Genomic DNA, 27,328 nt, shown 5'->3' on the forward strand with positions numbered 1-27,328 from the left:
ACACACACACACACACCACACCACACCACACAGTCACTGACACACATAGCACACACGTGAAAACAAGAGCTGGAGAGATGGCTCAGTTGTTAGGAGCATTTGTCATTCTTGCAGAGGACTCAAGTTCCGTTCCCAGCCCTCACATGGTGACTCGTAACCACATATACCTCCATGCCAGGGACTGCAACGCCTGCTTCTGGCTTCCATGTGCACCAGGCCTGCATGCGGTACACATACATGCAGGCAAAACACTCAAACACACAAACAAATCTAATAGATAAAGGTAAACTGAAAAGGGCCTGTTGAGTCACCCGCATTTATGCAAGAAAAACCACACGTACAAGTGGGAAAGGCTTCGTTTCTGGTTCTAGAGAAAGTGAGAAAGTTAACGTTGCAGTTTGATGCAGCAAATGCTGCAAGAATAAAGCACCACAGGACACGCAGTCCCTAGCAATGCTCCCTGTGTAGCAGGTGCTGGCTGGGAGGGCAGCATTTGGGGAATTTGAGGGTTAGCTGTGCCCTTCTCCGGCCAGGACCTGGCCTGGAGCCTCAAGTGTCTTGATGCTTTTAGCTCTCCTCCCCAGCTTTCTTTCACAGCGAAAGTTGAATAATTGTATCATGGTGCCACCATGAAGATTCCGTGGGGCTGTCGTGCTTGAGCAGATTTCACACTGTGGGCACCAAGGGGGGCTGCTGACCATAGGAAATATGTTTTCTTAATTACGTGGCCACAGGTGGTGCTTTCTCAAAAAAAAAAAAAAAAAAATCCAGTAAGTCTGCCTGACCGTTGGTGGCCTGGCCATCCGTGAGGATAATGTGCTGCCGGAGTGGTCTGGGAAGAGCATCAGCTCCATCAGGTTAGAGACAGCCAGTGGCCCCAAGCCGCTGTCTTGCTGCAGAGGAAGGCATGGGGCTGAGTGTGCAGGCTGCTGTGGAGGAAGACCTAGAGCTTTCTCTACAACGATCTTGTCTCTGCAGGAAGTATAATCACCGTACAGATGGCGCTTTGGTCAGAGCGTGTGTGGGTCTGTAATTGCTGGAGGAAATACCCTCATGTGACTGGCCGGTCCTGCTGAGCTACGGAGGCTCAGCAGCTGCTGCCATGCTGCTGTCCATGGGGGCTGGCTTCTGAGAAACCCAGAGAAAGCCACACATTCCTGTGTGGCTGTGAGCTGCCGTGCTGGGCCCAGAGTCACAGACGCGGGATAAATCTTAGCTAAGGATATTTGAGCTAGCCTGCGCTCACACTGGAGCCCGGGAGAAAGCACTCACACTGGAGCTCAGGAGAGAGCACTCAAACAGAGCCCGGTCAGGGTTGGTGCTCGCTTTGGAAAACAGGTAGTACTTTTTTAAAGGGATGTAACAGAACTCATATGAGAGGCACACTGCGTGCCTGCAATTATAAAAGTCTTTGCAATATAAAGAATCTGGGAAAATAAAGCTTTCTTAAAAGGACAGCCAACTGTTACCATCCCTGGAATAACTCAGAACTTGAAAAGCACAGGAAAGGGTTTCCCAGCAGTCATCACAATACATAATGAGCTGTGTTCACAGTGAAGGGCCCAGTGAGCAGGCTTAACACTTGTAGAACTAACATGGGAACAAGCAGGTTGGGAGGCAGGTAGAACACCAACCTTCAGAGCTGAGAAAAGAATCTAAGAAGTCAGAGAACCCTGAGAACGAGTAAGAGGCAAGGCAGCAGCGAAGACTGATGCTTCAGGGCATCACAGCCTGTGAGCTAGGCCGAGAGGAGACAGTCCAGACAGCAGTGCTGTCATCAGGAGGGCGCAGAGAAGGGACAACTCCAAAAGGATGAAAACTGTTGACACCAATTGTACAAACAGCCAAGGAACAGGCCCTGCAAGAACAAAAGCTAGCTGAAGCCACTTTGCTTTGAGGGAAGCTGGGGTCAGTACTGCCATGAGACCCTCATGGAGAAGCACCCACTCTTCAGGCTGAAGGGGAATGTGAGCCAGGAGAGCATATCTTCAGAAAAGGAACATGAAGGAGAAGGCTAAAGGCTGGGTTTTTCTTTTTTTCTACTGAAAATACTCTATAATATATTGTGATCAATCTCCTCCCATAGCCTCCCCACCCTTCCAACTCCACACCTTCTTTCTCTCTCTTTAGAAAACAAACAGGTGAATTTAAACAAACAAGCAGAAAAAAAAAAAACCCAGAACCTATAAAAACACGAAATCAGAAACCATGATATACAAGCAAAGTAAAAACAAACAAACAAACAAAAACATACACACACATAAAAAAAAAAAAAAAAAAAAAAACAAAGACCGAAACAAAGCAAAATAAGACAAAAAGCTTACAAACCATTGAGTTTATTTTGAGTCAGTATCTATTGCTGGGCACAGGGCTTGTCCTTAAGGATTGTTTGTATGCTCAGTGAGATTCCACTGGAAAAGCTTTGTGTGTGTGTGTGTGTGTGTGTGTGTGTGTGTGTGTGTGTGTGCGCGCGCGCGCAGTTGTGAATTGGATATAGTTTCTGGTTAGTAATGGGAGCTCAGGTCCACTTCTCTCAGCTAGGACCCCATCTGTCTTGCCCCATGCTGCCTCCGTCTCTGCCTGTCTCCATGTCCATCAGTCATGTTGGTTTAGACTTCCTTGTTTCCTTGGTGTCCTCCATCTCCTATGGCTCTTACCATCTTCCCCTCTCCTCTTCCCCACAGTTCTCTGAGCCCTCAGGGGTGGGGTTTGATGGAGACAACCCATTTAGGACTGAGTGCTCAAGTCTCTCACTCTCTGAACACTGTCCAGTTGTGGGTCTCTGCTGGCTCCTGACACAGAAGGAAGCTTCTCTGATGATCGCTGAGGAAGGCACTTATCTTGGGTGTAACAGAATGTTGCTAGGAGTCATTTTCTTACTTTTAAATATATGACATTATATATAACATATATAATATATAATTTGTATTATATAACACACACACACACACATATATATATATATAAACAAAAGTTGTATTTACCTGAGGTGTTCACAATGAAAGCTCAATAAGAAGAGAAAAAGGAGAGAGAGGAAATAGGTCTAAGACCATGGGGCTGAGAGAAGTATCACATTGTCAGACTTGTGGCATTATGAGAGCAAGAGAATGTTATGGACTTTGAACCAAATTTGCGACTAAGATGAAATACAGAAATTCCTTAAAATCTCATTCTACCAAAACCAACAAACATTACATCAAACAGAATATGAATGGCCCTGGATAGGCTACAGAAAGTAAAGTTCTTATCTTGCATTTTTAACTCCTACAGTAAATTAAATTAAGTCCTGGGTGGCTTTCTTAATGAATTCTATGTAGTGTTTCAGAAAAAAATTAAAATTAAAAAAAAAAAAAGTCTGCAGGGGATGGGATTGTAGCTCAGCTCAGAGTGCTTGCTTGCCTGGTGTGTTAAAAGCCCTGGGTTCATTCTCCAGCACCAGAAAAAAAATATTAAACAACAGTTTATATGAGTTCTTCCAGAAAACACCAGATCAGGTGTCCTTTCTACTTCTAGCATAAGGCTTGGGTGTGCCTCATGCATAGCAGCATGGACAGCTGTGACAGACACCCTTTGTCCTGCAAGCCTGAAGTACCTGCCCTTTAAAATAAGAATGCTGGGTCTGGAGAGCTGGCTCAGTGGTTAAGAACACTGGCTGCTCTTCCAGAGGACCTGGGTTCAATTCTCAGCAACCACATGTAACCATCTGTAACTCCAGTGCCAGAGAACCTCATGCCCTCATCTAAACTCAGTGTGCAGCAGGCATGTATGTGATACACAGGTTCCATGCACGCAAAACACCCATACATGATAAAATAATGTCTAAAGCAATCTTAACAAAGATAATCCCACCGGAGAACTCATAGTGTGAATCCAGGCCTCACTCTAAAGCCATTGCCTGGAACCCCAGCGTTTGAGGGGATAAGAACAGGAGGCCAGCTTGGGCTACGCAGTGAGCTCTGGCCTCTGAGGAACAAATGCCTGACTGTGGGGCATCATGAGTAACTGACACTGGAACAGAATGGGAGCCAAGAAACAGGTCCCACTTCTACTGTTATTTGATTTTGGCAAAGACATCCCACAGTATACTGGGGACAGACAGTATCTCCAACAAATGGTGCTGATGTCCTGAGCTGTGTCTGGGGAAGATTACTCTTGACTCTCACGCCAAACACAAGAAGCAGCAGTTAAAGCTTTCCCCCATCAAGAGGCATGCACTGAGTGTCTTCCTGAGTTATGGCGACAGGTAACAAGACAACAGCCATGGCAGGAACAAAAGTATGTCAGGGTTCACAGTTTCACACTGCCACTCACCAGAAGATAGGAAGGAAAGGAGCAGGTGAGCCACACCTCACATGGCTGACAAGGGACTCAAAATATTCAAAGAACCTTATGACTCGGTAAGATACAAACAGCCCAATTTTTAAAAGTGGCAAAAGTAAATAGAATTTTAAAAGTTACGCAATGATAGACACATCAAAAATATTTCATATCATTAGTCATTAGGAAGTATGACCTAAGCCATAAGGAACTGGGAGGGATAAGATGGTAACAACCGACATCACGGATGCTGGGAGGAAGTAGAGGGAGGTGAACTGCGTACTGTTGTGTACATGTGGGACTGTAGGCCTGTCATCACCCTGGGAAGCCTCCAGCTTCTACAAGGACGATGGTTTCATCCCTAATGCCTGTACCAGGCCATCAGGCTAGTGCTGCTCCGCATGCTGTGGCCCAGAGTATGAACTAAATGTGAACATCACAGGTGAAGTCTGGAACCCCTGTGATGAAGGAGAGCAAGCCGCACAGAAGGCCAGTTGCTATGCAACTAGGATTCTGTGCCTTCCAGAGAAGCTCCAGTCATCTCTGTAGGGGAAAGGCAGAACAAAGGCTGCTTCCAACATGGAGGCCAAAACCAATTAGGGGGCGGTCACAAAGGAAGTTTCTATTTCTTTACAGGGTCTTTAGCACAGTGTCCCTGTCTGACTCAATGTATGTTAAGATTTGTGAAGTTCATTTTGTGTAGTTTTTTTTACAAATATTTTATATTAAAATGCATATACAATATTGTTCTCCAGCTAGTGATGTCTTATTATATATTTGAAAGAACATTAGCTGTAATTCACCGTGTGTCTTTTAAACTGCACCCAGATAGGAAATTAAGCAGCTGGTTAGAAAGAGCAAAGATAGCTGAGTAGATAACATTAGGAATGTCAGGATCAAGCATATTCACTGTAAGACTCTAAGCTTTTCTATATCCTTAATTTTTCTTTATAAAAATTTTGGAAAATATACAATGCAGTGTGGCCAGATGATCTTACACAGACAGAGTGTCCACTCCTGGGTTCATCTTAAAGAAACATCAATGAGTCTTCCATAGAGATGCCTGCACACCCATGTTCTCTGTGGCCCCGCTCACAATAGCCAAGCTGCGGGGCCAGCCATCCAACAACAGGCAAATGGGTAAAGGATATTTAGTACATGTATGCAGTGCTTTATTAAGCCATAGAGAACAAAATTACATCATTTAAAGTAAAATAGGTGGAACTAGAGATCATTATGTTAAGTGAAATAAGCCAGACTTAGAAAGGCAAATGCTGCTTTCTCTTGCATGCAGTCTCGATTTTATATATAACATGAAAACAGAAGAAAGACTGTTTGGGAAGAGGAAAGGGTGAGGTCAGAGAGAATAGCCTAGAGTCACATGATAAGAAGTTCTCAACTGGAGAACTGTCTAGATCAGATTGGTCTGTGAGGTGTTGTGACACCTGGCCCACTGCTGGGAGCCCTGGCCCTATGCAGGTGGACCTGGGCTGTATGGGAAAGCCACTGAGCAGGTTTCCTCTATGGCTTCTGCTTTGAGTTGCTGCCTTGACTTCCCTCAGTGATGGATTGTGACCTGGAAGTATAAGCCAAACAAGCCTCCTCCCCGATTTGCTTTTAGACTTGGTATTTACCAAAATATCAGAAATGCAATTAGAACAGCACTTGGGAGGCCAGTCTGGTCTGTGGAGGGAGGTGTGGAGTACATATGCAAAAGCAATGGAGGCCCCTGGGTTGCACAGAGACTGTGTATAGCTGCGCATGTGTTTCCTATAGTAAGAAACAACAGAAGTGAATGATCGGTGTAAGACAGTATGGCAGGTATGCATACTTCAGGGGAGAGCGTCCAGCAAATGATATAGAGTGCACACTGGAAGTATCTGCTGGGAGCAAAAGTAATGTCAGTAGGACCTGGTGAGTCAGACCCGTGCCAAGTAGGTAGTCTGACAGGTGGGCCTCCCACAGACTACTGATGCCAACAGGTGAGAGGGCAGTGGACTACCGAAACAGTAAGCAACCTAAAAGTACATCTTAGGACCACAAGTTTCTAGCTGTGTTGCTTGGAGCAAGCTGTCCATCCATACCTCTTTCTCATTTGCCTGGGGGAAACATGACCCTCACCTCATGTGTGGTCAGGAATCCTAAGCCTGGGTCACCTACAGCTGAGGCTGACTCGGAGGCTGACCTTCCTGCCCTTCTGCTCACCTCATCCCTGTATCCTGTAGGGCTTGCCTTCTCAGCACTCGCCTCGCCTGCTGCCCTTCCAAGGACCTCCAGTATCTGGTGGCACTTGCCCACATGTCGTGTCCTTCCTTTAGAGGTGTCCTCATTCTTAGTTATGCCTGTCCTGCCTCTTCCAAGCACTCCGCTAGGAATCCCTCTCCTGCTGCCACCAATCTCTCTCTAGCCCTTGGATCTTAGAGCAAAGGCTGTGTGACTGCTTTGTGTCTGCACGGGAGGGCTTAGTGTCCATCGGATGAAGGAGCTGGCGAGTGGAAGGAGCACGGTTGGAGCTTCCTGCCTTTTCATTCAGTGAATCTGTGAAGCATGTGGATGAATCATTGCTCCACCGCCTGCTTTGGCTCTGCTCAGCAGTGTGCTCACCCCCAACAAACACGCACCGGCAGGAGCCTGGCCCAGTTCTGCCGCAGGATGTGGCCACAGAAGCACACCAGATTCAAAGAAAGGGACACTATTTTTCACACCGTGGGTTCCATTTGAGAGCTGGGAGGGATCTAAGAGTCCATGTCATTAAACCCCAAAGTGTTGCCATTCAGTAGGAGGCTGAATGTCCAAAGCTGCTTGGGATTAGTAAGGGAGCCTCCGTCTATGGAGGAGGTACCCAGAGAACTCCTATGGGTAGAGAGATGTGCATTGTCTAAAGAGAGGCCAAAATAATCGACTGGTACACAGTGACATAACTAGTGACTGGGATGGCAGTGCTGGTGGGAAGCTGGCTGCACATCAGGGTTATCACATTGCGTAAAGGGACAAAATGGCAGGATGGAAGCCATCCCCACTCCCTGGTCCACCCTTTGTCAAACCCCGCCTTACCCTTGATCTGATCCTCTACCCTCTGTTCTTTCATCTGGGCTGTGACTCAAATGCTGACTTTAAAATCAAATCCAAATGCCATGCTTGGCGCTCCCCACTGCAGCCCAGAAATGCTGGCTTTGCAGCATGTGTGTGGCATATATAGCAGCCAGCTGAGATGGCCTAAGACCCAGGAGGAACCTTTGGCACAGTCTCAGCCTGGTATTGCATGTGTTCAAATCAGCCCAGGCTCACTGGGAGGCCCTGTCCCAGTTAGCAGTCTCCACTAGCTCAGATCTTTAGTTCACTGGGTATCAGAGCTGTGCTCAAAACAGCCTTTGCCCACCAGAGAGTGTGTTCACACATGAGAGAAGAATCCCTTTGTGAGCTCCTCACAGCCTGAAAGCAAGTGCATCCTGCAACAGGCTAGACCCTCTGCTCTGATGAACAATACCAGTGCAGCTCCCCAGAGCAAACACATCTCTCTAGAACACTTAGCTTCTTTCTTTCCCGGGCATTGCTGACCTATCCTTTCTTCTCTCTAATCATTAAAAGGAAAAGATGAAGCAGGGCTTCAGGAGGCTGAGGCAGAGGATCAGTAGTCCGATGCAAGCCTGAGTTATGCAGAACCCATCTTGCGGGGTGTGGGGAGAACAAACAGAAAAGAGGGTGAAGAGAGACAAGCTCTCAGCTGCCCCATAGCCAACCACAGCCCTGCCCCCGCGGGTCTAGAAATATTGGTGGTGGGACAGCGCTTCATGACCCAGGGGTGAGCAGGGAGAGGATACAGAGGAGGCGCTTCTTCACCTAGCGATGCTTTGCAATTCGTACAACAAAAATAACCGCAGAAATCCAAGCTGTTTCTACCCTGGCCCTTTACATGAATTTTCCAACGTTCTGCCCCCAGTGACATGGTAGAGACATCTTGTTTCTCTTAATGCAGTAGTTAACTGCAGGATGCAATGTCGCCAGCCCTGTCCCACCCTAAATGGAAACTACTCTGCCTACTTGGCTTCTTAACAGCCACTACCCAATTATGCTTCTTTAAGCATGAAAAAAATTGCAGAGCCCTGGCAGAATAATTTGGATCCACAGGGATTCACGCAGATAGAACCAACAAGAGGAGTCAGGCCACCCTGCTCCTGGCACGGATAACATACATGACTTCTGCCCCTTGGGGCTCATCAGCGTCCACTTTTCAAGCCCCAGAAAGCAGAAGCTGGCTCGCAGTGTGGCTGCCATGCTGAGGCATCAGTGAGCGCTGCCGACAGCCTCTCGAGCAGCTCCTTTGCCTCTCCTGCTGTAAACCCAGAAACAAATATTTAGCTGGCTGCAGAGAGCCATCCACATGAGTGCTGTCCCCCTGGGGGTCTTCTGCACGCAGTGGCTGGCTGGGCCTTTCACGTGACACAGGGCATATAATATATTTATGTCTCGTGTAACCATAGAAACCTGTTGTATCAGGGAAGATGTTGCAATTCTGCTTCCCTCCAGAAAGACGAATAAAGCCACAGGGCAGCCACCACCGCTACAGGCTGCATTTACTGGTGGCCACATCTGTGGGCATTAGCAAGGTATCAGATAGACATAAGGTGGTAAAAAAAACTGTCACGTCATTTTAGACACTCAAAGCCAAATCATCATTTTCTTGCATTACCTACACAATCTGTACCTCATTACTCATACTGAGAACACTTCCTTTAGGGAGTCAAGGGCGTAAGGCAAATATACATTTGCTGTACAATTTTGAATTGGTGGCTTACAACAGTGTTGCAGAAAACAGTGTGGCCATCCAGACAGGTGGGAAATGTTGCCAGCTTAGTCCAGGCTCTTGCACTCCCTGGGTGTAATGGTAAGATGTGCCTTCCTGGTCACCGTGAGGAAGGCAGTAATACGGGAAGGGTCCAGCCCGCCGGAGCAGTGGCACTGGCTGCTGGCACTGCCCTGTTCTTCATTTTCCTCTGTTGGTCCCATCAAGGAACTCTGGGAGTATTTCAATGCAAACGCTTGCTCTGGTTAGCACTTCTGTTGGCCCCTCCATACTTATCAAAGGCTTTGCAAATACTTATTCATTATAAACCCCCAGGGGAGCTGAGGAATATAAATTCCATCTCTTTTTCAATTAATTCTGCACCTTTCCATTTGGCAAATACACATATTTTGTGGCTCTTAAAAGAGCAAGGAACCCCTTGGCTCTTTTGTCTGTTCAGTGGATTGTTGTTCCGTGTGTGTGTGTGTGTGTGTGTGTGTGTGTATTGTTTAAAGGAATTATCCATGGAAGCCCGAAGCACACCTGATAGATGACTTGGGCGACATCTGCTGGCTGTCTTTAGAATCAGGCGTGTCCACCAAACCAAAAGCCATGCCCTCTCTCCAGGCCCTAAGTAAATCTTAAATCCACAGGGCCCTGTGGACTGTGGGTGGTAGGGGTAATCATGACTGTGAAGGCAAGGCATTTACACTTATTGTTATTATTTTCTTTATTATTGTTATTTAAATGGCAGTATTAGAAAGCAGGGGATGTTTCCCACCAGCTAATAACCATTTAAGTTGCATTTGGGGGCTTTCATGACTTGACAACAGCTTCTCAAAATCTTGGGCTGTTAAACCCCCTACTGGGTTAATGTGGCAGAAAAAGACAAGAAGGGCACCAGCCGGCAGCTTTTGTGCAGCGCTGCCTCTCCAGCATCTGGATGAGGAAGGGGGAGCAGGTCCTTTCAGAAAATCCAATTAGAGGGAGAGAGGGGAGCAGCCTCCCCAACCCCAGGCGGACTCTCTGGATTGTCCTGACTGCTTCAGCCTTCAGGAAGTAGGCAGTGTAGACAGGAAACTGCCCCTACCAAAAGCCCAGTGGAGACAGAAGGTCTCCGTCCGGGATGCAGGGGTGTGGCAGCTTTTCCTGATCCCTCCCAGTGAGGAGCACAGTCCGCACTGTCTCCAGAATGGGCATCCTACCAACTATTCCAAGGAAGACACATGAATGGCCGAAGACTCTTGAGGCTGTCAGAGCTTCTCCGGAGACTGTCTTCTATACAAATGCCCTCTCCCACCCATCCTGTGGGATGTCGCCGTTAGTGTCCTCACCTTGGTTGAGCCTGACTGGAAATACTTTCAAATACATGTTAAGGCTTGTTTCCTAAGTGATTCCAAGCCAGTCAGTCAGCAGAAAGAGGCCAATACCAGTTTACCAAGGAACTATTTGGAATTAATTTCTTTATGATCAGTGTTTGATTTATACACCTATTTTGTATACCTTTGTACCCAAAGTCACAGGGGAAAAAAATCTCTTGGGCACAAGGGGAAAATGCGGTCTCAAGGGCAGGGGCCAGGGCTCAAAGGGTTAAAGGCACTTGCTGCACAAACCCTATGGCCTGTTCAACACCCAGACCCCAAGTGAAGCCTGAAGGAGAAAACTGACTCCACAGTTGTCCTGCGAGCACCACGAGCACTGCAGCAAGTGTACCCTCCTACACACAGGCATGCGCACGCTCTCTCTCTCTCTCTCTCCCTCCTTCCCTCTCTCCCTCCCTCCTTTTCCCTCCCTCCCTCCCTCCCTCCCTCTTTCAGATAAATACATTAATGTTTTACAAAGGAATCTCAAATGGAACAACTGTACAGAGCCCTGCACGGGTGACTATGGCCTGGAAACCAGGCTCTACACCAGCTTCAGGTGGTGGGGACTGGACAGCTGGGTCTCCTCTGCATCCTCCCCGCCCTGACCCTTGTCATCCCTGTTCCCTTGAGGCCACTCAGGAAGGAAGGGCCTACCTTCACCCCAGATCCCACCACTTGGTGTGCTTGTGGCTCATTTGGCTGGTTTCACTTTGCCCCTGTCCAGGACACTCTGGTCCTCTCTGCCTTCTGTGGCCTGGGCCCTTCAGTTTCCCCAGAGGCCAGGAGCCTAGTCTTTATATATTCACCACAGAAAAGCATCTCCCACACAGCAATAATGGTGGCTGCCCAGGGCCTATGGGCCCCTGTGTGCAGGGGGAAAGGGCAGTTCTGTCTGCTGGTCAGAACAGAAGGCAAGGTCTTTCTACTGTGCCTAGGACCTGTAGGGTTTTGGGGACCAATAGGAAAACTGTCTAGGCTACACACTTCCATCAAGTCACTTATGAGGCCATGTTGGACATCTCTTCTCAGTAAGCTGTAGTATTGTGTGCCAGGTCTGCCTCGCTCAGCTTTCTGAGGCTGGGCCTGCCTGCTCCTCTACTTCCCATTCACCACCTCTAAGGGCAGGAGGACAGGACCACTCTTGCTTGGCCAAGTGGCTTCCAGGACTCTGGTTTTGTGGCCCTTTGGAGGTTCCATACAGTTGCTGAGCCTAGTAGAGTCACCTCCGCTCCCTTGCTGTATGCTCTCTAAATCTGCCTTTGGTGCCTGCAGAAAGATTCCCTCTGGCCTTGTAAGATGGCTGTGCGGGACAGACTAAGCAGAGCCACACTGGTTCTCCAGGAAGTGCTCTTCCATTGCTGATCCCAGCCACTGCAGCATGATTGGGGCCCCTCTTTGGCCTAGCCTCTGGTAGGCAGAGGTGGGTGGACCCGGAGACCTCTGTGGGGTCAAGCTCCAGGCTACCCCTCCTACTTCCCAAAAGGGTGAGGCAGTGACAAACTGCCGCATTCATCAGAAGCAGTGTCTTTGCTCCCTCCTCTCTGGCCACTGGCTTCCCTAAAGGGGGCCAGAAATCTAGGGCAGTACTCAAAGCCTTTTCCTGCATTCACCTACAGGGGAAGAGGCCCAGTGCCATGCCTTGTTGGCATTCCATTTTCTATGTACATGGCACGTGCACAGTGTATCCACGGCACACACACGCATGCACACTGCTCACTCTAGTATGGGCTGTGGCTTCCCGCAGGATACAAGTGCTTGCTTGCTCTGTGGGAGTGGGGGAGGGCCTCTGTTTCTTCCCTTGCCCACATCTGCAGTCAGTCCTAAATGATTACCACAGGAAAGTGTAGGAGATTAAGTGTCTGCGCTGTTTTCTTCTGACTCTCAGCATTTTCACCAAGGGATGCATGTACTGCTGGAATAGATAAAAACTCCAAAAAGGACTGATAATGACAACACAGGAGCAACTGTCATGTGCACGGTGTGCCGTCTGTTACTGACTCTCACATACGCTCCTGTACGGCTCAAAATAGTCCCTGAGTGGAGCAGCAGATGTGCGCGGGAGTGTGTGTGTGCATCTGATTCCTGCACAGCCCTTGCAGGAACAACCAGAGTGGGAAAGAACGCTGTCCCTTTGGGGCACTTCCCGCCTGCCGAGTGCGGTGCCCACACTGCCCATCCCCTGTGATTAGTCTGGTTCACATGCAAGGAAGAGGGTGTGCTGGGAAGTATCCAGAAGGGCGAGATTCCACCCCGCTACCCAGGCTTCCACCCTTCTCACTCCAACAGTATTCGCAGGAGGGATTGCACTGGGCTCTGTCCATGTCACACATCAACTCAGAGGATGCGAAAATCATCCTCTGAATGCCATGGCCAACACGCCCCTGCAAAGACGTAAAGACAGGACCAAGAAATGAGGCTTCAGCTCAGTTACAGCCCTCTGTGTCCCTGCCGGCTGGGAGGGCGGTGGAGCTGACAGGAAGCTGCGATCTGTCTGATCACTGTATTTACTGAAAACAGAGAAGCCAGGACAGTGCTGAGCTCCCCTGCAGCACCGAAGGGCAGGCTAGATCCGTCCAGGTCATGGACACAGACGCACAAAGCTCCAGGGTCCAGGGGATTTTCTTTAAAAAGCATTTTGGAAGCTAACTTGTATTCTTTTATCAGTTTAACTGTCAAAGCACAAGTCAGAATATGGAGGGGGGAGGGGTGGAGGGAGAGATGTGTGCTGGGGGAGGGGGGAGGGGAAAGAGGGCAGCAGAATATGAATGAGAACACACCAGTCTCCTGGCAGGTAAATGGAATCATTTACTTTCAAACAACCAGGTTTCTGATGTCACCGAGAGACAAAGTAACTGGGTTTTAGCCTTCTGAGGATACAGAGAGCAGCCATTTCTAGACTGACATGAAGCAGAAGCCTTTTCCTGGGAGATTTGAGGAGGGGCAGTACACTAGTAACTGTAGTCCTGAAGAGGATCAGGCTGTGGACACAGGGTTTGAACCAGCACGTGTAACATCAGGGGCCACGCCCACTGTCATTTACGGCTGTAAGGTCTGGAGTGTGATGTCTGCTGAGGCAAGCAGCCTGTGCGGGAGTCACTGCATCTGTTTCTGTGTACACTCTCGCACTCTCTCTCTCTGATCTCAATGGTATCACAGCTACCAGGTGTGGTATTGCCAGTTTGGTACACCAAGGCCACACAGGTCTCTGGGGACAACCCCTCTCCCCACCAGTCCTCTCCAAAGCTTAAGCAGAAGAGGAACTTTCTAGTAAGGTTAAGGGACAGGACTCAGTGAACTGTAGCTCAGTCTTGCAATGTGAGAGGAAAGCAGGAACCCCGGGGTTTGTGGGCCGGGCCATCCATCACTGCTCAATGTCTTCCTTTGGCTATTGCAGCTCACAGCTCCACGGCGGGGAGATGGCTGCCTTCTGTGGCTCTGTTTACACAGCCAGCCTCAGGAAGCCATGTTATAGCCAGCCTCAGGAAGCCATGACTAGGTGTCCCTGAGTGTGGGTGCTAAAAGGAACATCTTTATGATGAGCCATCCTCTACACCAACCCTTCTTTCCAGTGTGATGATTTGCCCACACTGTGGGATGTCTCTACCAAAGCACCCATCTTAAAGGTCTGCAGAGGGGCCGGGCTATTGCCCAGACCACCCCTGAAGCCCAGCTTCTTCCATTTCTCACTCTTCCGGGTGGCTTCTGGAGACATGGGTTCTCAGCTGTTGGCAGGACTGTGAGCATCCCAGAAAATGTGCAAGGCTCTTGATCCCGAGGACAGGCAGGGGTGGCAGAGGCACTAAACTTCTGCAGTGATAGCAGAGGAACTCCATGGGAAGGAGATCTGTGCTCTGAAGGAACCATCCTTCCATGATCATGGGGCTCCAGATGTAGAAGCCCACCTCTTCACCCTGAACACAGGGGCTGAAGACCAGCTTTTTGCTGTCATCTCCAGCTCAAGATTCAGCTCATTGGTACAAGAGAATCTTTGAGGCAGGGAATCAAAATGAGTGAGCAAGGGCTGCTGTGACATAAACACTGGCATGCCTGTGCAGAGCTCCTGCCTAGTTGATGGTCAGCTTACAGGGATCAGGGGCCATGTTTGCAAGTGGAAATCCTGTCTGGATCCTCTTGCCATTCCCTGTCTGTCCCCAGAGAAGGATGAGCCCTGGCACAGCTCCACGGCACTGATTCTCAGCTGTCTCTTGGGGAGTCACCACAGTGAGCACCTTGGAGCCTGCCTCTGGCCAGCATGACTTATCTTCACCAGAGTAGTAGGCTAGGCCGTGGCAGGGCTGGAGCAGGTACAGGCTGGACAGGTGGCACCTTGGGAGCTGCTGTTGCCTCTGCATTGCTCTCTCCTCTCCTTTTCTAGCCTTCACCAGTCATAGCTCATGCTATGACCTTTGCACTCTGTCCTCCATTGCTTGGTGATCTAAGCATCAACCTTTGCTAAACCCACAGACAGGGAGGGGGCTGGAGCAAGAACAGGTCCCCCACCATCCCTCGGTAGCCCAGGAATAGAGAAGGCCAGGGTAGGAAATTCAAGCCAGAATCCTTAGGCATAGAGGGCCACAAAGGGAAAAGAGTGTGGTAGTCAGGGCCATCAGTGTGGGGTCAGAGTTTAGTAGACAGATAAGAAGCACTGCAGGGGGAAAAGGCTGGCCTTGGTGCCCAAAGGCACAGCTGTCCAGGCTTCCTCCTATCTACTGCTCCTGCCAGCTCCTGGCCTCACTAACTTCCCTATGGAACTGGATCTCGTTCTGCCTGAAACACCAGCTCTTCTTGGTAGTTCAGCCTTCCATTACAGTCATCAGAAGAGTGGACAAGACCAGGCCCAGGCTGTGCTGAAGGCCTTCTGCACAGCACCCAAGGCAGCTTCCTGCATACCTGCTGGGTACTCTCCCTTCTCACCCGCACCATCACTGTCCCTGCAGAGCGTCCACGATAGAACACAGTTGTAGAGTGTGCCACTGTGTTGTAGTTACTATACTTGTGCAGAGGATTCCATGACTGACAACGCTCTTTCTGAGCTTCTGCAGGGCAGAGGCTGTCTGCATTCAGTCAGACCAGCCCCAGCTAAAGGTCTGGTACACACTTGCTGCTCAGTGGGAGAAAACTTTTTACATATGGTCTTAGCAGGTCAATACAGGCCTTGAACTTGTAATTTTTCCTGCCCTAGTCTCCCAGGAGCTGAGATTATAGGCATATACTGACTGCCACATATGGTTCAGGACTGGCCTAATGAAGGATTATTCCTTCTGTAACTTTTCTTAATCTCAGTCAGTATTTGGGTAGTCCGAGCACTCAGAGAGGCAGAGGCAGGTGGATCACTATGAATATGAAGCCAGCCTGGTCTACAAAGCAATTCCAGGACTGTCAGGGCTACACAGAGAAACCCTGTCTCGAAAAACCAAAAACTGAAGGGAAAAAAAAATATATCAAAAAGTGTGAATCAGAGATTGGAGCACAGGGGATTGGCTAGGAAGAAGCTCTGAAGAATAGAAATCACTCTGGAGACTCAGCCCTCACCCGTGAGCCCCTAGGTTCAATCTGGACACTTCCAGATGTGAATGTGACCTGGGCCTGACGCTGACTCGAGGCTTTGTGTAGGAGGCCATTGGTGGAGGAGGGTGGGTATGGTGATGTGTGGGCACCACCGTGGCCATCTTTGTCCCCCTGCAGTGTGCAGCACGTGCATTAAGCAAGCCTCTAGTCATTCTAGTCATAAAAGGCTCTGTTGGGCATTTCTTCTTGTTTAGAATGTGTCATGATATGTCCATTAAAACCTGTCACAGGGGAGATATGATTTCAAAACTAGTCACATACTCATGCCTCACTTGGGAAGGGACCCGAGAAGCCTGTACCGTCCATCAAAAGCACCCATGAGTCTGTCTCCCCATCTGGAAATGCCCTTCTGGGCTCCTCTCTAGATTAGCACCATGCCTGCCTGGTGCAGCGTAGGTGACCAGCAAATGTTTCTGGGGTGGACTAGGACTACACCTGTGCCGGGGGCTGCCCACCGTCACACAGCCTGGGTGGAAGAGTGCCTGTTCCTCCAGGCATGTGCCAAGTGCTGGGACACATGCCCTTGCTTGGTCTGTACAGTTCACGGCTGCGTAGAGGCTACAGGCACAAGCAAGCCACGATGCAGAAGGCGTGGGGAGCCCTTGGCATCGGGGGCCCACTGCATAGAAGTCTGTTCTTCTTGTGATGGCTCTCTGGTATCTTCCCACAGGGCCTGTGCCAGCAGTGAGACAGAAAGTGAAGCTGGAGACATCATGGATCAGCAGTTGGAGGAGATGAACAAGCAGCTTAACTCGGTAACCGACCCCACGGGCTTCCTGAGGATGGTGCGACACAATAACCTCCTGCACAGGTAGGGACTCGCCTTGACATGGGCCGCTCCCCGCAGCGTGCATCCCAGTGCCCCTTTCATGGGGCATGGAGCTCTGGAAGGAAGCCTGCACTTCGCCCAGGTACCAACAGTTCAGATGGAGGTGGGGCAGGCTCTCTGCCATTCTCTTTTGATATGATGGAGCCCAAGGGTTTTCTGCTGCCATGCCAGGTCTGAGCTGACTCTCCAGCCTCTGGAAGACGCTGGGCAACTCTCTCCTCTGCTGGCTCCTCACAAGCCTGCACCTCAGGAGGCTGAATAGAGCCAGTAAGCTAGCAGAGTAAGAGGGAGTGATGGCCCAGAAATGAGCTGGTTCTCATCTAGGTGACCTGACCCCAGTTCCCTGTTACCTGACAGATGGGTAGGTGGGTCAAGGGTGAAACTGTAATGCCTGCAAGCTTAGGTTAGCTGTATTTTGTCAGAATTTATAGTGCCTGTCTAAAGGGCAGTTGGCTGTCCCAAAACTTCAGGGGGACTGGACTTGGGGGGTGGCCCTTCTTGGCAGCCGTACTATGTGGGCATTGTGTACCTCGTCTGTGGCAGCCTGGTTTCCTGTCATTGTGTTATTAGGGTGATAAGAGTGTGTTTGGTTTCCCAGGGCCCAGCAGCTTTGGGAAAGAAGCCAGAAGCTGGAGGGCCAAGCTGGTCCTGCCACCTTCCTGCCCTTATGTGTGTCACTCTGTCCTATAAGGACACAGCCAGGTGCAAGGAGGTGTGGAATGGGGCTGGGCTTGCTATCCTCTCCACCTGAGGGGCAGCGGGTATGATCTGGGCTTGCGATCAAGTACACAGAGCCCAAAACCTGCTTCAGGCCTCCCTGGGTTGTAGTTGTGTGACACTGAGTAGAGTCCCCCAATCCTAACATGGGACAGACTCTCCTGTCCCTTCAGTGTGGACGTTAAGGACGCAGTCTGCAAATATCAAAGTAGCTGGCTTCCTTGCCAGGCAGGAACAAGGCTGAGTGTGGCTCTTAAGAGAATACGGGGACAACTTTGGAAGTGGTGTGCATCTGTGTGCCTACGCACCAGTGTGCAGTGCTCCCGTGTGCAGGTGCTCCCGTGTGCAGGTGCAAACCATTGTGGAGTGCAGCTCCTCTTTTTCTTCCCACCACACCTCTCATGAGAGAGCCACTAGGCAGATCCCGGGGCCCCAGCACTCCTACCTTCAGGAGCTGCTGTGCCCATGGGGCTGGGGTACTGAGAAAGCACGGACTGAAATATATCTACAGCCATCAATTTTGGAAAGAGGGTTTATGTCCTGAGTAGCTCTGAGACAGGTGCTAGGGACTCGATACTGTGTTAGTTTACAGATTCGTTCAGACAAGATGGTGCTCCCCAAAAGCAGGTGCTCCCTGGTGACCCAGTGGGGAGCAGTAAGCACTGGAGCCCTGGTTATCTGTCTCTCTGCACTAGGTCTCTTGGTAAGGTCCAGTCGGGACCAGACATCAGCCCACTTCAAGAACAGTCTAGAGGTTTGCCAACCTTCCATTGCCTCTACTAATGGGACCAGCCATGGCCCTCCCTCCCTATGGCTGTTCTCCGCAGCTGCCAGATCCAGGAACCTAGCCCACAGGTAGGGCACTGGCCACTCAGCATCTCCAGCTTTCCCGACAATGCTGGGATGGCAGGCCCCATATTTGCTTGGGCAAGGCAAGAAGAGGTGGGTCCTCCTGGCTCCACTCCAGAGACAATACAGGAGCAGTGAGATACGGGTGGAAAATTAAGAAAAAGCAGCTGTCAGAAGCCACTTACAACAAAAAAGACCCATCAGGTAGTGACAAGTTTATTCAGAACAACAGGAGACCCACAGACTACCTCTAAGTCCCTACCACGCTGGCTATTTTTAAGGCATAATTTAATAAGAGATATTTCCTTCACTACTTTTTAATTCACATTCTTGTCCAAAATTTACTAATCCCTCAAGACTGTATAGAAGATTGGGAGATGAGAACAGGCTGAGGAGGTAGGCATCAGGAGCCCCTCAAGCTTTCTAATGCTAGGCCTGAGCACTAGGGCGACAGCACCCAGCCGCAGCGGAGGGCAGTGAGTGCCAGAAAAGCCCTGGAAGCCCAGCTCCTGCTCTCGCACTCCATGCCTAGTGACACCAGTCCCAGGCGGATGTGCTAGTGCGGTGGCTCGCAACCCCCTGGAGATCAGATGACCCAAGACCACCAGAAAACACAGACGCTTACATCATGATTCATCAGAGTAGCAGAAACATAACTGTGGAGTAACAGTGAGAACAATGTTATGGTCAGAGGCCACCACAACAGAAACCGTACTAAAGAGTTTCGGCGTTAGGGAGGCTGAGAGCCAGGGTGCTGGTGGACCTGCAGGGCCTTCCCCACGGTGACTGCCCCCACCCCATACCTCAGCACTCACTGTTCACGGGAAGTGGTGAAATGATGTAATCCTGGAAGGGGGCCTTGCAAGGTAGCTGGTACTCAGTAGATATCACCCTGCATCTCCCAACAGATTTGTGGCAAGATGGGGTTCATCCTTTACCCCCACCCTGAGGCAAGTAGGTTACCAGACCTCCACTCAAGCACCTTACTCTCTCCCAGGATGCTAAGTGGAGTCAGAAGGTAACTGTGTGGCCCAGCCATGTTTTCCACTGTCCGTCCCCTCTGTATGACCCAGAGGATTTCCCTATCCTGTCATTACTGCCTCGAGACGTCTGCCTGGCACTGGGACATAGCCAGATCGGGCTTTCCCATGAAGGTCATCACACAGGCACACAGGCACCCTAGCTGAGTACTCTCTTCCTCCCAAATTCCCTGGTGCTTTCTATACACAAGTCACTGCCTGTTCTCTTGCATTTTCTCTGTGCGTGTGTCTTCCCTCATCCCCTGGGCCACACATCTCTAGAGCCTGGATCTGGTCTAAGGTTTCTTTCTCTGCCCCAAGATGCTGATTATCTTGCTACTGTTAAATAGGTCTGAGTCACCTAATTGATGGATGGGGAAAGAGGTGAAATAGAGGAGGAAGGGGATAGAAAGGTTCTTTCGTCAGGCACCGCCCCAGCAAAGAAAAGGCATCCATGATGCTCAGCTCATACCACCAAGTACTAGCACCTCGTAGCATTCCCCTGACCTCTGCTGACCCTTCCCATAGCTGTGAAGGGCACTATTGGAGGGAAATTTGGAAGGCTTGCCTTGACTTCTCTAACTGGCCGTGGAGGACAGCCCTTCTGGCTTGCTCTCGGGCAACAGTAGAGAAGCTGTCACAACTAGTAGGTTTACAATACAAGGGAGGCCGCCCCAGCCGCCTGGAAGAGGCAGCCTAGAGCCTTGTAGCTTGATGGTGAATAGCCAGCACAGGATGCGGCCTGCCAGATGCAGTCTGTGGCCCAGCGCCCCAGCCTCCACTCACCATCCTCGGAGCACCAGCTTCTCCTACAGCTCCAGCGAGCACTCAGCTGTTTGTGCTCAGCCCCCCCCCCCCCCCCCGCCCCAAGCAGGAGCCTTCTGGGGCCCATGGACGGCTTCCCCCAACATAGCTCTGAGGGGTTTTTGTGAACCCACAGGGAACAACACCCCACGGGCTGTTTGGGGGGATGCAGGACCCCTGGAAAAGGGCCGACCATGTTGCTGTCACGCATAGGTGAGAAAGCTTCTGCACAGGCCTGTAGTCTCCCCTCTCCATGCCCAAGCACAGTTGAGCTTGATGGGCCCCTGAGCAGTGTCGGGAGGAAAAGCCCATCGAGCTTTAGGCACAGAGAATAGACAGAGGGACAGAGGCCAGGTCCATTGCCACTCTGGGCTTCTGTGGAAGGTGGTGGGCTCTGTGGAATAGAAGTGTGGGCCAGGTGGGACCAGGGAGTCACAGGGAGTCCCAGCAAGCAGCCTGTGGCCCCTCCTCATTGTTCTGCTGCAGTGTGTGTGAACAATACTCTGTGGGTTGCGTCTTCCCCGTTTTCCTCCTCCTGCCATATCGCAGACTGCTGTGCTGTGCACTCCTCCCGAAGTAGATTAATAGGCATCATCTGAGAAGCTAGCTAATAAAGACCCAACAGCCTGAGAAAGCCCTCTGCCTGGGGCTGAGCTGTCACTCAGCCCAAGTGGAGCTGGCAGGAATGGACGACAAGACAGTGATCCAGCGCCACCTGCTGGAGAGCTGTGACAGAGCACGTCTGGGGCTGTGGCATACAAAGCGTGGTCCCTGCCCTGCCTATGAAACTCTATGCCTCACTGGCCCATAGGACCTGCAAAGATGAGAGAAGGGGGCAGGACCCCTGAGAGCTCCCTGGGGGACCCCACCTGCTCCTGGGAAGTGGGAAGGTGTATGTCCTGCCTCAGCCCTGGGCCAGGCTCCCTTGTGCAGCAGAGGGTGAATCATCTTTTCTGAGAACAATCTGCACGTTTCCTTAAGGGCAGGGCTCCTCTCAGTGTGTTCCTGAATATGGAATGTCACTCCAGGGTCATCTGCATGTCACTGGCTGACAGCTAAGCTGTAGCACACCCTGTCACTCGTAATTGCGTTTTCTGAGTGAGTAGAGGGGAGTGGCTATCCAGGCCTCTCCTGCAGGAGCTGGGGCTGTGCTGCTGTGTCCCCGGGAATGGGTGAAGTGGGACAGTGGAAACCTGGGGGAGAAGTGCATGGGAGCCACAGCCAGGGAGGCACACATGGGCCCTTTGTCTTTTCTGCAGGTTCCCCTTCCAACTGGCCCTGGAGGAAAGCCCTTCTGGCGACAGTTGAAGAGCTGTCACAACTAGCAGGCTGCACTTGCTGTTGCCTGCTGTTTTGTCTAGCGGCTGGCACAGTCACTGCCAGTGCAAGTCCTGCAACACACAGTGGCAAACATACATACTGATGCTCAGCAGCGCCACTCAAAGTACGGCCAGCTAGCCATGCTGAGGTCGTGAGTCAGCTTGACGGGCAGACTCTGCCACCCCTACCCATTTGCCTGTATGTTTCATGCTCTTTGGGGCCCAGAGACCGTGACCGTGCCAACCAGGCAGCCAGTGCTCAAACACATTTTCTGAACAAATCAGTCAGCCATTGTCCTTGCCGTCCTTTAAGAGTGTGACTCATGTGGTCCTGGGAGTTGAAGGCTACCCCCAATATCTGCACAGGATGCTCCCTCTACAAGCACTTTCCAATCAGCAGCCCTCAAGGTACCCATCTGAAACGGAGGGGCCATGCAGATCCTTGCCTTGGAATGCGAGTGCGCTGCACTGACCCTCCCTAGTCCTTGTACTTGGTTGCTCAGTGCAGGAGCAGCACTCTGGGATGTTTGTTTATGTAGTGGACATAATAACCTTCAAGGGGCAAGCGTAAGCTGGAGTTGATAGGTGTGCCGTGAGGCCCTGCAGGCAGCCAGAACGATGGAGGGTGAGCCTGATTCCGACCCCGTTCCTGTCTCCCCAGGAGCTGCCAGAGCATGACAAGCTTGTTCAGTGGTACGGTGTCGCCCAGCAAGGATGCGACCTCCTCTCTCCCCCGGAGGCAGAACTCACTGGCCAAGCCCCCACTCCGTGCCCTGTACGATCTGCTCATCGCGCCCATGGAAGGGGTAAGTGCCTCCCGAGGCCCAAGGCCCCTTGGTATCAGAACACATCGTTGACTGGTCAGTGTCCATGCACGTCCCCCTAGAGCACTCGATGGCTACACATTCTTGGCTGTTTACAGTCAAGGTCCTGAGCACCAAGTTCGCAGGTCTGGGTTTGTGCTTAGCTCTGCTCTACACAGGCTGAATGTATTTGGCCTCCGTGTCCTCATGTGCTTCTTGCCTGGTCGACTGACCGTGAGGCTCAGGGTAGTTCCTGTGTCAGTGCTAGGAGTGAATGCCTGTCATCCCTACCTATTCCTAGGTGTTTATCCTAATGACCTATGCCAGCCCCTTGCTCTTCCCCTGGGTCCCAAACACAGAACCAATGTCTAGAGCTAAAGACACCAACCACAGACCCCTTCTTCTCTGACTGGCATATCCAAGCCACCTTGAGCTTAAATCAGACACTCCTTTTAGATGGTGCAGGGACCTTGGTGGATCTGAAAGTTGAGGGGGGCTGTGGCAGCCAGGGCCATCGCAGCCAGTGCATCTGTCTACAGAGGCAGGAGCACCGCTCAGCAGCTCTCTATGCATGGGCAGCGTGTATCCTGAGTGAGTGGTTTGCTCTCTCCATGGGGATTGCCCCATCCCCAGAATGGGCCCCTCCCTGGCCTCCCAGCAGTGTTTCAGCTGGCCTAACAGTTGTGGGGTGACTGCTCCGCTTGCTGGCCCCCTGTGGTCTCTGTCCTTTCCTGACAAATGACCCTGGCCACACCTCCCTTCCTGGTGTCTTTTCCTTGTGGGACATGAGCCCATCTGCAGGACTCATCTGGGTGCCACGGGGATAAAGGGGAAAGTTCACAAAGCAGCAGGGCTGCAGGCAGGGACTGTCACTTGGCCAGAGAAACTGCATCCAGGCCCCTCCTCAAGTTCACTCAGGCTTCCCCAACTGCAACCTTCTGGAAAGGCCCAGGCCCTCTTTCCCTCCATGCTATGCAGTCCTCCTTACCGTTACCCTCGCCACACTGCCCTGAAAGGCTCTGGCTCACAGTGCCCTGCTGATTTGAGGAAGACTTGTGTTTCTCTCCCTCCTCCCACTGCCACCGGCAGTCCTCTGTACTCCGTGTGGGGTTCCGCACTCCCCATTCTTCACCTGCTTGAGCCTCCTCCATTCTTTGCTTCTAGCTGCTTGAATTTCTGCTTCATCAATGCTGAGTTGTCGTAGGTGAGCAGGAGGAAGATAGTGCAAAAAGGAAAGCTGCTGTGACCTCTGCTCAGCTCAGCAAGGCCTCCATCCCGAAGCCCTGTCCCCTGTTCTCTGCCCTTCACACAACATGCTATCTCAGGACTTGGCTCTTGCCTACTTCTCATTCTCTTGCTTCTGACTCAATTCACATTCCCCAGTCAAGGCTAGGACCATCCCTCAGCTTCATGTCCTCAACAGCTGGTGTGAGGCCTAGTGCATATGGGCACCTGATAGTTTATAGGGCTGTTCTCAAAGGCACATTTGATCTGCTACAGCACAGAAAGCCAAGGACCCTAGGGAGAAAATATGTACTGGATTTTATGGTCGCCTGTGGCAAACTGGTGGCTTTCCAAGAGCTTCAAGCCAGATAGCCTTGCAGGCCAGGTTTCCTGTGTACATGCCTGCCGACCCACAGCTGGACCACAGCTCAGGCAGCCCCCTCTCTGGCAACACCTGTGGAGGTACTGCTCACCCTAAGAAACCAGCACTTGAGCTGCCCACTATGGAATTAGCAGAGGAAGCTGAGGGAAAAGCTCCCAACTCCCACCAGGGAGGGAAGCCCCACCCCCATGGCTCCCAGAGTCTGGAGTCAGCAGGGTGTACCTCAGACGGCCCCCCCAGACTCTCTTCTATGACCCCCAGAGTAAGTGCTAAGCCATGTCTGCACACCCTCATATTCCTGCAAAGGTGCAAAAAAGGGTGGTCTCAGCTTTAAATAGCTGTCAGATTGCCGACTCCCAGATACCTGCCAGGGCTGTGTCCACAGGCTGTGGCTTCATGTCACGACTCAAAACATGACTCCCTGAAATCTAAAAAGACTCCTTTGTAAGTCAGGGGTTTAATACAGTGGATGAGCTCAGCTGGTGTAGGGCTCTGACGTAAACCCTGAGAGCTGAGTGACCGCTGCTAACCAGAGACATTCTTGCCTGGGGCCTATCCTGCAGTCCCAGCACTCAGGATTCTGACACAGGACCCTGTAAGCCATGGCAAGACTCTACTCAAAGTTTATTTTAAAGACAGAAGAATCTACTGTGTCTTAAATAAGGAAAGGATCTCTGAGAACCTGGGATCCCTTTTTGTGCCCAGTTACAGCTACTCATTTAGCACATGCTTAGACACACCAGCCACACGCTGCCCTGAATCTGGATACAACCTAGCAGCTGGGATGACCCATCAATTCCAGGAGCCCCCTGCCCTCGCCCTTCCAGCAGGAGGCCCAGAAGGACCCTATGTCCTCCTTTAAACTTGCCACACCTCTCCAGAGACCACCAGAGGGCGACATGACACTGCCAGCCTTCTTGGGAGTCACACTGGCTTCTGGTGCCAGCTTGTCCCCTCCACATTTTCACAGAAACCACAGATAAGGACTGGAGCCTGGCAACAGGAGTCATGGATGCAAGCCTAACCGCTGGCCTCTTCATGTGGAGCATGTGATTATTTTAACAACTGCCTTCATTTAGCTGTGCTCCTGTTGCTAGGGGACTAGGCCCAATAGTATGGAAGGTGGAACAGAATATTCTGCTGTGGGGGACGCCAGCCTTTGATTGGATCTATTTCCTGGCAAGTGTACTGGCCTATGCTGTCAGGGTGGGCATCTGTGTCACCGTGTTCCATCCAGGAGCCATCAGCAAATGCTCAGTCAGATCCCATTTGATGTCACCAAGGAGCAACAGAGAAAGTTTGGAGTCAAAGGCCGGCAGGAGGTAGAGGTCGGGTACCCCAGCATGTTCAATCAAAGGTGTTAAAGAAAGCAACCACCTGTGGTGTGGTCTACCTTTCCGGTGGAGGGGACAGGGGAGCAACTCATCTGTGAAGCCCATGTGACCAGACCACCTGTAACCAGTGGTGTTTTCAGGGCTGCCTTGGTGTCCGGCCCTGTACCCATCACGTGTGATGCTCCTCTGCCTACATGCAGATCTACACTGCGGGCAAGCCTCACCCAATGCACAGTGCTGTGGCCATTGAGGCAGGCTTGAAGCAGGACATTCTCCAGGTTGGCAGTCACTCAGTGGAGGCCCAAACTTGAGGACCTTTTGGATCCTCAGACTTCGGGCTTGCTCTAGTTATGGCTGGTCACCCTCGTCTTTATATCCCTTTGCTTCAACTCCACCGGACATAAAATTTTAAAATGGATGCTCCAAAGAGGTCATTTACATGATTAAGCTACACAGCTGATTGCAAAGGCAAGAGGGAAAAGGCACAATGGAAAAGTGACATGTGGCTAGGAGTCAGGCATGGCACGAGCCACTGGCTGTTTGAACACGTGTGAGTCCCTATAGATAACCCGCATGCTCACACATTACCACACGTGCTGTGGCCCATGCTACTGCAGTTCCCTTTGCTTCCCTTTTCCTATGACGAAGGGATGCTAGCATTAGCCTGTGCAGGCAGAAACAGGTGCAGGCAATGGGAACACAATGACCATGCCAGGCAGAGCCCCCAAACCCATCTTTCTGTTTCTCCTTAGCCTTGGTCTTCACTCCACAAATGGTCTCCCTTCCTGATTCACTTACAGTCAGGTCAGGAGGTAAAGATGTACCACAGGCTAACAGGAAGGTAGCGGGAAAGGGCTAGCCAGGAGCGAGACGAACCATCAGTATGAGGGAGCATTGCAGACTCTCTAGAGCTATGGGCGCATGCCCAAGAAAAGACAAACCTAGAAAGGTTGTGCCCAGCCCACACAGCATGATGTCTGCTGCTAGGCCACCTTGGAGGACAGGCAGGCCAGCAGTGACCAGCATGGAGAGGGCTGCAAGGTTGATGGTAAGGTGGCTAAGGAGTGGCCTGGCCACAATACATGTCCTCATTGCCTGAGTCTATCCTGAAGGATGGCCAACCTCCTCAGTGACCTCCACCCCGCACCACAGTGGCACAGGCCACTTCAAGGGCTGCCTCCATCCTTCCTCTGCAAAGGCAGCCCCCGTCCTTGCTGGGCCACTGTGCAGCTCTTGCAGGTGGCACCTTCCTCTCCCACACCCGCTCAGCCAACAGCAAGGCTTGGCAGCACTGCCTAGACCCACAAAAGGCTGCACCATGGGAGCAGAGAGATTCTAGGACATAAGCCTCCTTGTCTTGTCCTGAAAACATCGGGGGTCAGAAAGCCTATCCCTGGTGGGCTTGTCTGGACTCTTAAATCTCGGGGAAGGCTGGTGTTGAGGGCATTCTGTTTTCTCAAAGAGAAAAGTGCAGGAGCCAGCCCTTGCACACCCACACCCACACCGGTCCAGTGCGCCCCGCCCTACATGTGTGTGGGGTGAACCACCACCTTTCCGTCTCCTCCCTTCCACCCTGGGTACAACCAGGCCTGAAGGTGAGAGCAGGGCAGGGTGTCCACACAGCCTTTTTTCCACCTGTCCTCTTAGCTCCCCACACCTCCTTTTGGAGCTGGCACTAGATGGTCAGCCAGCCCATCTCCTTCCCTCCTCCTCTTACACAATCAGAATGAAGTCTCATATGCCCAGGCCTGGGCCAGACTGGGTGCTGTTCAAGGAGGCAGCATCCTAGGAGATCCAAGCAGCAATATGAGGAAGTGAGGCTCAATGGCATCCCCAACCCCAAGGCTCAGCCAAGATTGCTGGCTGTTCCTGTGTTGGCAAGCCCTTCCTCCATTCTTCTGAGTGCACTGTTGGGTCTGTCTCCTGGTGGGCCCTCCTCTCCAGAGCCTCCTGAGTCATGAGGCACAGTGGGCCACCCTGCCCTTGTCAAGCCCTCTGCTATCTGGCTCCTGCTCA

At 51.3% G+C, this 27,328-nt stretch overlaps 1 protein-coding gene across 3 annotated transcripts in view; it reads left to right on the forward strand.

Annotated features, from left to right (window-relative positions):
• Ttc28 (tetratricopeptide repeat domain 28) overlaps window positions 1-27,328 on the forward strand; it is a 412,775-nt gene that overhangs the window by 369,264 nt on the left and 16,183 nt on the right. For all 3 annotated transcript variants that reach the window (XM_055605846.1, XM_055605848.1, XM_055605849.1), the window contains 2 exons: window positions 16,703-16,843; window positions 22,231-22,375. In XM_055605846.1, coding sequence (XP_055461821.1) covers window positions 16,703-16,843; window positions 22,231-22,375 — 286 coding nt within the window. The remainder of the gene's footprint in view (window positions 1-16,702; window positions 16,844-22,230; window positions 22,376-27,328) is intronic.

Source organism: Psammomys obesus, unplaced genomic scaffold (genome assembly GCF_907164565.1).
Source record: "Psammomys obesus unplaced genomic scaffold, mPsaObe1.curated_primary_1811, whole genome shotgun sequence".
Classification (NCBI taxonomy): Eukaryota; Metazoa; Chordata; class Mammalia; order Rodentia; family Muridae; genus Psammomys; species Psammomys obesus.